Below are 12,542 nucleotides of genomic sequence, written 5' to 3' on the forward strand. Positions count from 1 at the left end.
GAAGGGAAGTTGTCAAAAACCAAACGGGCTGCTGAATGGAGAAGCTCAGCCTTTCTCAGGGGCCGCGCTGCTGGTGGTACATCTGCCCCGTGACCCTTCTGCGTGCTACGTCCATGGATCTCCTGTGGCCTTCTGTGGCCTGTGGAGTGTTCTTTGGGGGCTGGGCAGGAAGGACTAGGAGGAAGTCACCCACGGGCCCTGCGCAGGGCTGGGGTTTGACCCTGATGGAGGCACTGGACGTGGCTCTGGATCTCTCTGGTTTTTGTCTTTGGGGAACCCTCAACCCAGGCCCTCATGGAACTCTTTGAGATCCACTGAGGCTAAGCATCATGAACCCCTGGGGTTACACACAAACCCACCCTCCACCTCCAAGAAATTAAGAATTGAGTAGTGTCTTTCTACATCGCCCAAGCTGGCTTCAGGTCTGCTTACCTCAGCCTCTGCGGGATCTGGAATACAGTATGTGCCATGGTGTCCAGAAGACAGTCTGAATGCGGATCTGGAGGTGCCGTGGACCCCAGCTGGCCCTCTTTTCTTGACTGGGGTGACTGAGGCAGTCCTTGACTGTCAAGCCCAGCTGCTGGGCACCAAGAAAGAGCCTGGCGACATGTGCGTGCGCAGCTTGCCTGAGACAGCAAGTAGAGACATCGCTGTCTCTGTCACCCAGGTGTCTGGAGACAGAGGACAAGGAAGTGGTAGGATGGAGATGAAGCTAGTTTGGAGAAGGCACAGAGACACCTGGCTGCCTGCTTCTGGGCTTGACCGAGAGAGAACAAAGTGTGGATTACGCATGCTGATTTGGGGGCTTGCTTGATACTGCAGCCTCTCCCAGCCACCAACATTGATGTCACAGTCACACATCTCATGTCTCTCTCTGTGTCTGTCTGTCTGTCTCTGTCTCTGTCTCTATCTCTCTTTCTCCCTCCCTCTCATCTCTCTCTCCTAACCAGCCTGTGATGTTAACACGAAGACCACAGTGCCACATAAGACCAGGAAAATGGGGGTAAATCGAATTAGCTTGAATTGATTTGAATGCATCTTGGAATAAATATGTAAACCTACCTCAAACCAGTGATTTTATGCCTATTACTTTTTTAGGCAATGGAGAACTTTGATTTTAAAAAAAAAAGCAAGCTGCTTCAGAGTTAATTAAAGATTAAACAAATAATAATTATAGGGTTTATGTGGAGTCAGCAAAGTTGCTGGCCAGGGTTTCAGGGTGGAGGGAATGTCTGCTGCAGGAGAGGCTGCATTTTGTCCAACTGTGTCCTCTAGGAGAATGGACTGGGAGCACTGGAGAGAGAGTCCTGTCTTTCCGGCTGCACCCCCTTGCCCAAGGGCCTGCAGCTGGGGAAATGCTCAGGCCTGCATATAGCACTTCAGGCTTTATAATTTCTGGAAAGGCAAGATGTGGATATAGGCAGGGAATGCAGCAGGGGTGGGGTGGGGGGAGCTGGTTGCCCGCCAACCTGAGAGCGCCCGTGTAAGGGTGCCCCCTTCACCTATGTTTTTCTCCGGTCAATACCGGACACACTGTTCCTGATTTTGAGAAAAAATGTTTCACATTTAAACAACGCAAATATTTATTTTCCCCCCTCAATGTATATGCTGACCTTCCAGGTGTCCCCAGCCCGGGCCCTGGGGTGGAATGTGAAAGACGTCCTTCTCTTTGGAGAAGCCCACCTCAGGCCTGCTTCCAACGTGTGAGCAAAGCCACAGAAAAGGCCCTGTGTTCCTCGCGGCCACAGAGCTGCCATTCAGAGAGCAGCTGAAAGGGGGATTCATGGGCCCAGCTGGGCCTGGCCAACAGGCCTCTGTACCTGGCCCAGGGAGGGGTGGTTGGCCCCGTCCTGGGCCCTGTCCCGGGTGTGGTCTGAGCTGCTGTCCCCAGATCTCTCACCATTGGTCATTCTTGCTGCCCCTCTTATGACCCGGCACAGTCTGTGGAGAAACAGAATGCATTTGTCACGATTGTTTCTCTTCGTTTGTTTCTTCTGCTCAGCAGACCCCTGCATCAGGTACTTTGCAGGGATGCAGGGAAAAGGGGAGTGGGACAGGAGTGACCCGGGGAGGGCAGTGGCCCAGCAGCCTCTCTGTAGGAGAGGATTGTTTAGAGCTGCAGAGAGGAGCAGCCTGCACCTCCTGGCTTGTGGACTTGGGGAGTTGGGGGCTGGGGAGGCCTGAGGAAGACAGAGGACCCATCGTGGACTCCTCTTGCTCTTCCATGGACGGGAGGGGCTGTCATCTAGTCTTGCTATATGCCTTGAAACTGGCTGGGTAGCTTCAAGCTAGATAGAGGACCTCCCTGGGCCTCAGTTTTCTCATCTGACAAATGGAGTCACGTTCTCCGCGCAGTCTGCTGGGAGATCCCAGGAGGCAGTGTGTGACTACTATGCGGCATGTTTAGGGCTGGGTCCCTTCAGTGGGAAGACAGTGACCTGTAACCCCATGATGATGACCTCTGACCTCAGCCCCTGGATACCCTCTCATTGCTCATGTGGTCCCACAAGGCAGGCAGACAGAGCTACCTTTCCCATGCACGGTGACTTATGGAGGCTCAGAGAGGTGACGCCGCCAACTGCAGGTCACACAGCTGGTCCACAGCAGAAGTGGCTTTGACACTGGCTGGCCCAGGCAGCTGAGCCTACACTCCCTCTGCCATAGCCCATTCATGGCAGGACTGGATGGAGTGGGATGGATCAGTTCTTATTTTATTTTGTAATTACTGTCACAATATGCCAGAGGCTGACTAGCTTTATATGGACATTAAGGTTCCAGTGTCTGTCAGATGCCGATGGAGTTCTAAGACAGTATGGAATGCTCCAGTGTGAGGGATAGGAGTGGTCTATGTCTGCTTCTCTGTCTCTCTGTTCTCTCTCTGTGTCTCCGATTTATTTATTGAGGACAGTACTGGGACTTGAACTCAAGACGTCATGCTTTCCTGGAAGGTTCTTTCCTGTTTGAGGCATGACTCCAGTCTTTTGTGTGTCAGTTATCTTTGAGAGCGAGTCTCATGTTTATGCCCAGGCTGGCCAGAGCCACAGTCCTATTTGTGCCTTCCTGGGTAGACAGGCAGTGCCATTGGACCTGTGCTGGATGGCCTTGAACCCTGATCCTCCTGATACCTGCTTCATGAGTAGCTGGGGCCACACGCACACACAGCACAGTGCCCAGCTGTCCCCTCCCTCTTTCAGTACTGGGGATGGGACCCAGAATCCTGTGTATGTTGGGCATGTGCCTTACAAGCCCCTGCCCCTGCCCCTGCCCTCAGCCCTCAGCCTCTTCTTCAACTGTGGGGCTCCAGTTGACAGTTTTAATCAGATCCTTGTCCCTCAGTGGCTCCACTATCCTTGGATTGTCAAAGTTTATGCTTAATGCCACTCAATGGGGCTTACATGTCACTAGGTAAACCTCAAAACCATCCAGACCTCTGCACCAGCCCTTATCCTTTCTCTGTGTGATGCCCGGATGCTGCCTGGCTCAGCGAGAAATGGCACTGGGTGAGCACAAGGCAGCCAGCAGCAGGGCTGAGTGCACAGGCCGTTTCCCCACAGGGTCCTTCTCAGCTGTGTGACTTCAGGCAAATGACCTTACCACTCTGTTCTTAGGCTCCTCAGCTGGGAATGGAAGTGTTCCCAGTATTGTCTTGATGATGAGCTGACACTCTTCTGCTCTTCAGCTCAACTCCAGGAGGGAGGTAGCAACATCATCTGGACATTAGACATTCAAGTGAGGAGCTGGAGGCCCAGAGAGGTGAAGTGACCTGATCGTGGTTACACGATTCGTGTAGAGCAAGCTCAGTGACTTGGCTATTACATTCTCACCCCCTCTTTCCAGTGTGCCTTGCACTAGGAGAGGCAGGTTAGTGCAACTGGGATCTTGAAGGAACAAGCTGGGTAGAGTTAACAGGAAGAAAGGGAGTGTCTTGTAGACCTATGCAAAGGTCCAGCAGCCACTTTGCATGTAGGGCAGAGAGAGAAAAAGAGAGGGGGCGGGGAGGGAGTTTAGAGATGGGTAGATGGGAGGAGTGCGTGCTGACTGAGACACGTTGGAATCATGGGAGGCGTAGGATCTGGGTGTGGGACGGAGGGCTCGTGTCTCTGGGAGGTGGCTCTAAGTTAGCCCTGAATGCAGCCCCCAGAGGAGGCCCCCCCCCCACTCCACCTCCACCACCTGAGATTTCCTGAATTCCAGCTGCGGCTCTGCTTGCTTCTGTAGGCAAAGGGCTCTTGTGGCCAGGCGCCCCGCCTGCCCTGGGCAGCAGGAGGCACACACACCTCCATTCAGCCGGGCCCCGCCCCTGGGGGCAGCGGCAGGGGCTGGGGTGCCGGCCTCCCCCTCAGCGAGGTTGATAAGACTGAGGTTTCCCCCCCCACTGTCCCTGTCCTGCTCACATCGCTGCTGCAGCCATGACGCTCCTCTCTGCCACCAGCTTCGTGCTCTGCAGTCTGATGCTGCTGGTCCAGGCGCCAACCAGCCTTGGTGTCAGTCCCCAACCCAGAGGTGAGGGGCCCACCTGAGTGGGGCTATTGGGCCATGGATGGCCTGGAGACAGGCTCAGAGGGGTCATGTGTGAGGCTGGGGTTGGCAGAGCCTGGGCAGTGCCTGAAACCATGCATGGTGCAAGAAACTTGGATTCCCAGAGAGACGCTGGCATCCAGAGCTGGGCCAAGCCCAGGGCTGGGCTCTTAGATGGTTGCAGCTCTAGGGGTACTGAGACCTCCCTCTCTCTGCCAGTCTTTCCATCTTTGGGCCCCTGGGCACCACTTTATCATGGATTCAGCTTGGGGCATGGATCCTAAGATGCCCTGCTATTCTTGTACAGGCATGGAAACTGAGGCTAGAAAAACCTGCCCAGGGCCACACAATGAGACGAGCCTCTAGGGTCAATCTACTACTCTGGCATAGCCAGGTCCCTTTCCCTTTCTGAACCTGGGTCGATTAGCAGGGAGCCAGCTGCAGGCAGGGACTCTGATGCCAGGGCTCCCACTTGGGGGTCAGGACAGCCCCATGCATCTTCTTTTCCTTGTTCTCCTGCACCCTTCCTCTATGAACACGTGCGGGGCGTGGAGAGTGCGCGCCACTGTGCAAATCCCCATCAGGCTGGAGGCCCATCCAGGCTGCCTCAGATTCTGCCCACTGCAGACACAAACCCTGGGGCTTAGAATGGTGCTACCAGCTGGTCACTTCTGGGCACCCCCGTGCCCTTGGGGCTGCCCCCCCAGGCATAGAAGGACATTGTGGGAGGGTGATGCAAGCTACCTGCTCTGTGTCACCAGCTTGAGCCTAGGAGGTAGCCAGCTCTGCTGAGACCGCAGCCTGGAGGGCAGGAGGCTTGGGGCCCTCAGTGTGGCCCTGCTGCCCCTCTTTTTTCCCTGCCAGGGCACCTGTGTCGCACCCGGCCTACGGACCTGGTGTTTGTCGTGGACAGCTCTCGCAGCGTGCGGCCCGTGGAGTTTGAGAAGGTGAAGGTGTTCCTGTCGCAGGTCATTGAGTCGCTCACCGTGGGGCCCAATGCCACCCGCGTGGGCCTGGTCAACTACGCCAGCACTGTCCAGCAGGAGTTCCCGCTGCGTGCCCACAGCTCCAAGGCCGCGCTGCTCCAGGCCGTGCGCCGCATCCGGCCGCTGTCCACCGGGACCATGACTGGCCTGGCCCTGCACTTTGCCATCACCAAGGCCCTCAGCGATGCCGAGGGTGGTCGCGCTAGGGCCCCGGACATCAGCAAGGTAAGTGTGCCCCACTCAGTGGGGGCTCTGGTGGATTCTGCCAGCGAGTCAAAGGAGACTGGAAAGCAAAAATGGGCCAAGCATCCCCCCCCCACAGCTCTCTGGCATTGTGTGCCCAGGCTTGAACCCAGGGCTTAGGCATACTCAAGGCTGTCACTCTACTACTTGAGTCACAGCTCCACTCTGGCCTTTTGGTGGTTAATTGGAATTAAGAGTATTACAGACTTGGGGCTGGGAGTTTGGCCTAGTGGTAGAGTGCTTGCCTAGCCTGCATGAAGACCCGGGTTCCATATGAAGACCTGGGTTTGATTCCTTGGTACCACATGCATAGAAAAGGCTGAAATGGAGCTATGGTTCAAGTAGTAGAGTGCTAGCCTTGAGGAAAGCCCAAAGACAGTGCTCAGGCTCTCAGTTCAAGCCCCAGGACTGGCAAAAAAAAAAAAGAGTATTACAGACTGCTCAAGGCTGGCTTCAGACTTTGATCTTCAGATCTCAGTCTCCCGAGTAGCTGAGATTACCAGGCTGAGAGCTCCTTTTGTACTCTAGCACAGTATGCCAGCAAGCACAGTCTTGTCCAGAGATGGTAACTCCATGCTACAGATGAGGAAACTGAGGCACAGAGAGCTTAAGCCACTCATCCAGCTACTAAGTGGATGGGCCCAGCACACAGCCCCAGCCACCACACCACCATCCCTCCAATAAGAGATACTGTGTGGCTTGTGGGCTTATTTTACTGCAGCAAGAGGGGCTGTAGCTGCTTCTGATAGCCATGGTGGAGTGAGTGGTAGCAAAGTCGTGGGGGTGACCAGGCCAGTGGCCTCAGGAGGGCAAGGAGGCCGGGTGGTGACAGCCAGGCTGCGGGTTTGAGTGTGCGGATGTGGGCGGCATGGTTTCCTCTCTGGAAGAAGAGTGGAGGGGAGCAGGGCTGGCATCTTTCCTCCCTTGGGCCTGTCTGGGTCTGGGGTGAGTCCTGACTGCTCGGCCAGCCAGGAAGCAGCGGCCCCTCTGCGAGCCTCTGCCGCCCTCTGCTGGCCGCTCTGCAAAACGACACAGTGCTGGGTGTTCCTGCTAGGCTCCAAGGCGTTGTGACCTGCGGGCATTATCCAGCCCTCTTCACCCGCGCGCTGCTATCCTTCAGCATCCTCCAGTCCCGCTCTGATGGGGGCTGGGGACGCACCACTCTGTCTGCAGAGGCTTGGGCCTGCAGGAGCCATCTCTGCTCTGAGTTGCCTGGCCCAGGGAAGAAGCCTTGGGGGCTCCAGACAGACAGGGGCGTGGGGGCGGGGCCTCAGAGACGTTAGGGGCTGGACCTGGGCAGTGATGGGGGCGGGGCATACGGCCAGTAGGCGTGGCCCCTGGGTGTGGAGGCGTGGCCTAGCGCGTGGAGGGCGTGGCCTGCCATGCAGAGGGCGATGCCGGTCCTCACACTTCCCTCCCGTGTTGCAGGTGGTGATCGTGGTGACAGATGGGCGGCCCCAGGACAGCGTGAGGGACGTGTCTGCGCGGGCCAGGGCCGGCGGCATCGAGCTGTTCGCCATTGGCGTGGGCCGTGTGGACAAGGCCACGCTGCGGCAGATGGCCAGCGAGCCGCAGGACGAGCACGTGGACTACGTGGAGAGCTACAGCGTCATCGAGAAGCTGTCGAAGAAGTTCCAGGAAGCCTTCTGCGGTGTGCAGGGCGGGGCCTGGGCCAGGGCGGGGCCGAGACTGGACGTGGGGGCGTGGCCAGGCCAGGCGTGCTGGGCGGGGTCAGGGCTGGGGGCGGGCCTGGAAGAGGGGTGCGGTGGTTGGTTGGGACTTGGAGTGAGGGCGGGACGAGAGAGGCCTGGTGGGGCAGGGACGTCAGCGGGCTGAACCCCGGCCGAGGAGGGCGTGGAACCTAGGTGAGCGCAAGGCTGGGCAAGTACTCAGGGTGGGGCCGTGGCTGGGTGCCTCATCCCAGAGAGATGATGTCAGGGGCCTTTCATGTGACGCTTAAAGGAGCCCCTTAGAGAACACATGCGTGTGTCTCCATCGTGGTTTTCGACATCCATTTTCCTAGGGGTGTGACCAGCCAAAAGGGGCGGGGTCTTGGGTGCGATGGGGCGGGGCCTGGGCCTGGACTTTCCCCTATTTGCAAAATCGTTCTAAAGGAAAGCACATACCCTGTGTTAGGATCCAGCGGGCTAATGCAGTGTGTCACACTCAGTATCTGGTGTTGAACACATTTTTATTGGGTGAGTTTGATGCGTTGTGCTCATTGCTGGGGGAGTGAACAAGATGGATGAAAGGCTCTCCTCCTTTTTACCCTTTTGGAGGAGTTGGATCCATCCCATCCACTCAGAGGTCTCATTTTCCCTGTGCCAGGGCCCCTGGTCTCCATGGGCAGGGAGGCAATCTGGTTGAGATGTCCGAGATATGCTTGTTGATTTTGAGGACTAAGCTTCCTCTTCTCTTCCCCCTGCCCCACCAGTGGTGTCAGACCTGTGTGCCACAGGAGACCACGACTGTGAGCAGGTGTGTGTCAGCTCCCCAGGCTCCTACACCTGTGCCTGCCATGAAGGCTTCACCCTGAACAGTGATGGAAAAACTTGCAATGGTCAGTGGCTGGACAGAGGCAAACCCTGAGGAGGGCCAGGGGAGAGGGCGGGGCCAGGGGGGTCCCCAGGAACTCATCCAAGCTTCTCTTGGAGTTGCCTCTGAACCAGTCCTCAAAGGAGACAGACCTGGGCATTAGTGGCAGACAAATCTGTGAGACTCTTATCTCCAATTAACCAGCAAAAAGCTGGAAAGTGGAGCTGCTTTTCAGGTAGTGGAGTTCCAGCCTTGAATAGATAAGCCAAACAAGAATGTGAGGCCCTGAGTTCAAGCCCCAGTACTGGAACAAGAAAGAGGAGAGGAGAAGAGATGAGAGAGGAGACAGGAGATAGGAGGGGGTGACACACACAAACACACACACACACACACACACACACACACACACACACACACACAGGGGGGCCACTTCTAGAATCCAGTGTCTGCTGAGTTCCTTTTTAACTTCAGTTCCTCTCTTATCACAAAGGGATTTAATATGTTGAAAGTGGAAGTTCTGTGTTCAAATTTCAGGGCCACCATTTCTGAGCTGTGTGATTTATTGACCCCTTCCAGCACTGTAAAATGGGGCCAGTAATGCTGGCTGTCCATCGTGGGGAGATGAAAGGGGAATATTCCCCAGTGGGAGCATGTACAAGGTGCAGGTCCAGCCAGTGGTCAAGATGGATGGCAATGGACTTCACTCTGTCCCTTTACTTCCGTGCCCTCCCTAGTCTGTAGTGGTGGTGGTGGCAGTTCAGCCACTGACCTGGTCTTCCTCATCGATGGATCCAAGAGTGTGCGGCCAGAGAACTTCGAGCTGGTGAAGAAGTTCATCAACCAGATTGTGGACACTCTGGACGTGTCCGACAGGCTGGCCCAGGTTGGGTTGGTTCAGTACTCCAGCTCGGTGCGCCAGGAGTTCCCGCTGGGCCGCTTCCACACCAAGAAGGACATCAAGGCTGCCGTGAGGAACATGTCCTACATGGAGAAGGGAACCATGACCGGGGCTGCCCTAAAGTATCTCGTCGACAATTCCTTCACCGTGTCTAGCGGGGCCAGGCCTGGGGCCCAGAAGGTGGGCATCGTCTTTACCGATGGCCGGAGCCAGGACTACATCAACGAGGCTGCCAGGAAGGCCAAGGATCTTGGTAGGTACCACCTGCCTGGACCTTGGATCCACCTTGGAGGACACGTGGGTACATTGTGACTGCTGAGTATCTTGGTCTTTTTCTCATTACTGTCCTAAAGGCAAGTGGGGCAGGGGTTTGTCAGTCTGACGGGAGGATCACAGGCACTGTGCCTGCAATTCCACCCACTGCCACTAGGAGGCGTGCAGTGTGGGCTTGGCCACAGAGCTGCTATCATCTAGGAGCAAGCAGGTGTGTTGGTCCTCTGCAGGTTTTAAGATGTTTGCCGTGGGCGTGGGCAATGCCGTGGAAGATGAGCTGAGGGAAATCGCCTCTGAGCCCGTGGCAGAACACTACTTCTACACAGCTGACTTCAAGACCATCAACCAGATAGGAAAGAAGTTGCAGAAGAAGATCTGTGTTGGTGAGTTAGGGGGTGTCAGTGAGGGTGTGGGTGTAGATGGGGAAAAGTGAAGGGGCGGTGGCACCCAGGGTGGACAGCACTGGGAGGTGGGCTGGCCAGGGCACTGGACGCATAGTGCACCATTCTTACATGAATGTTTTCAGTCTCTCCAAACGCGAAGTCCTTCACCTTCTGGTGGGAAGATCAGTGCACTGCCATTTTATAGGCAGGAAAACTGAGTCCAGGTGGGCAGAACCATTGGTGATCACTGAGCAGCCAGGACTGACCATGAGGCTTCTTCATGCCTGGCACCACTGGTGCCTCATGGGGAAGAGTTTAGGCTCCAGAGCCAGATGAGGCTGGCACTGACAGCCATTAGCAAGAGGTTTCACTCTCGGAGTCCCCATTTGTGTCATGGGATTATTGATTCCTAACCCAAAGCATTGGAGTGAGAGCCACTGAGGTGACCTGATCCGTGGTATATGCTCATGTGGTTTCCTGTCTGGGCTCTGAGGACTGGGAAGACATTCAGGCCCCACCCCCTCACCCCACATCCATCACTTCCAGGAACTCTATGTCAGGAACCTGCTACCTTCCTGCCATCTTCCCGTCCTTCTGCCTCTTGTTCCTTCCCATAGTCTCTCTAGAGCCACCCTGGGGCAGTGTCAGTCCCTGATCCCAGGCCACCATTCAGTGGTTTGCCCCACCGTCTCCTTTCTCCTCTAGAAGAAGACCCCTGTGCCTGCGAGTCCATAGTGAAATTCCAGGCCAAAGTGGAGGAGCTGCTGCAGGCCCTGACCAGGAAGCATATCCTTTTCCAGCTTCGGTGCAGGGCCAGGGGAGGCTGGGGGAGCCCCAGGGGCCCTGGGGACACTGGGGACACTGGCTGGGAGGGCTGGGCCTGGGGGTTGGGCCAGGAGGCTCCACCTAGCCACTTGCTTCCTGGGCTTTGGTCGGATGGGCTGGTGCCAAGCTGGTACAGACCTTGTCAAAGGGGAGGTTCCTAGAGGGCAAACAGAGGAACTGAGGCAGAGCCAAGCTCTGGGGACTGGGCGCATACAGCGTCCTCGGCCTGCACAGGAAAGCAGGGTGCATGTAGGCCTTGCCATTTCTCAGGCACAGGTGAAATGGCCATCAGAGAGGGATTGGCCCCCTCTCGTCGTGCTGGGGTCTCCTTACATGGCTGAGCCTGCAAGTGAGAGCCTGGCTCTCCAGCGCTGACCACAGATGCCTGTATTTGCTGGAAGGCCCCATTCGGAACCCGGAGAGTGGGGAGGTTTAGACAGAGGGGAATGAAAGAAAGCCTCTGAGGTCAGGGGAGTTCTCACCCTTGCTCTGTTCTGGCTACCCTGCGCCTCTCCTTAACTCTAAGTCCACTGGAAGTGGTCAGCAAGCGGCTGTCCATCCTGGAGAACAGAATTGTCTAAGGCTGCTCACCTGTCCCACTGCAGCTTCTCCATCTCCCATCCATCCGTGGCTCCGGCATGAGCTCCCTGTAGCCTGAGTTAGCTTAGCTTTGCCGTTCTATCCAGGGGGCTGGGGAAGGGGCCCCTGGGGAGAGAGTGACAGTGTTCAGGAGGCCTCCTGTGCCTGAGGGCGGGCGTGTGACTTTGAGTGGGCACGAGTGTGTATGGTAGGACACAGGGAATGAGCACGAGGCAGATTGTGTGTGTCTGTTTCTTCTAATGAAAGGTTAATATATTCCTTTATTTTTTAGTGAACCCTTTAACTCCAAGTGCTGTGAATCTTCTTTCTGATTTTTCTGTTTCCTGATGAAAAGAACAATTAAATGTGATGGAACTTAGGAACTGGATTGGATTTGAGGAGGCGTGGTTCTTGGGAATTAGGAGAAAAGGTTCAGGGTGATGGGGAGTCTGTAGGGATGGGGACGTCAGCAGCCAACGCCAAGACCAGCTTATGCTTGGGCTGCCTTTTCTGCCACAACTTCAGTTGCACTCTCTCAGGAACACCCCAACTTCCCTCTTACAGGCAGGCATATTCCCCCATTGGCCAGGCAGGAAGGGTGACATGCTGATGGCCAGCTATGGGTCAGTTGCAGAATCAGACCTTGAATCCAGGACATAAAACAAATAAAAATGGTGTCAAAATATGGGGGGTGGCAACAGAATCAAATAGTACTCTTTTTTTTGTTGTTTTTTTTTTTGCTGGCTTAGATGGTGCTCTACCACTTGAGCCATGCCTCCAACCCTGCTTTTTTGCTGGTTATTTTGAAGATGGAATTGCATAGATTTTTCTTCCCAAGCTGACCTTGATCTATGATCTTCAAGATCTTAGCCTCCTGAGTAGCTAGGATTACAAGCATAAGCCACTGCCACCTCACCCTAGCTGGATAGAACAGTGGTAGAACTACAAGTGCATCTCTTCTGGGTACCAGGAGCCTGTGGGTGAGAGCATGTGCACGTCTGAGATGATAGGGAGGCTCAAGTCTATGGTAGGTCGGTGCCATGATGTGAGCTCAGGGAATCACGTGATGATGAATGAGCATGTGGCATCAAGTGGTACCAGGAGTGTGGTGGAGAGAGAAGGAAAGAGAGAGGAAAGAGAAAGGTATCTAGAGAGAGATATTTAGGGACAGAGAGAGAGAGAGAGAGAGAGAGAGAGAGAGAGAGAGAGAGAGAGAGAGAGAGAGAGAGAGAGAGAGAGAGGGAGAGGGAGAGAGAGAAAAGGGAAGAGAGGAAGGAGAGAGAAGTAAAATAGAGAAAAAGA

General features: G+C 55.5%; 1 protein-coding gene across 1 annotated transcript; it reads left to right on the plus strand.

The window, feature by feature from the left end:
• Positions 1 to 4,409: 4,409 nt before the first annotated feature.
• Positions 4,410 to 11,242, plus strand: Matn1 (matrilin 1). The gene is made up of 8 exons (XM_090333826.1): positions 4,410 to 4,503; positions 5,383 to 5,729; positions 7,176 to 7,398; positions 8,182 to 8,307; positions 9,017 to 9,433; positions 9,684 to 9,836; positions 10,542 to 10,622; positions 11,193 to 11,242. Exons 1-8 carry the CDS (start codon positions 4,410 to 4,412, stop codon positions 11,240 to 11,242), a joined length of 1,491 nt encoding a protein of 496 aa, XP_090189952.1.
• The last annotated feature ends 1,300 nt before the right edge of the window (positions 11,243 to 12,542 follow it).

The sequence above is a fragment of the Megascapheus bottae genome, chromosome 6, assembly GCF_031878675.1.
Source record: "Megascapheus bottae isolate mThoBot1 chromosome 6, mThoBot2.hap1, whole genome shotgun sequence".
NCBI classification, from domain to species: Eukaryota; Metazoa; Chordata; class Mammalia; order Rodentia; family Geomyidae; genus Megascapheus; species Megascapheus bottae.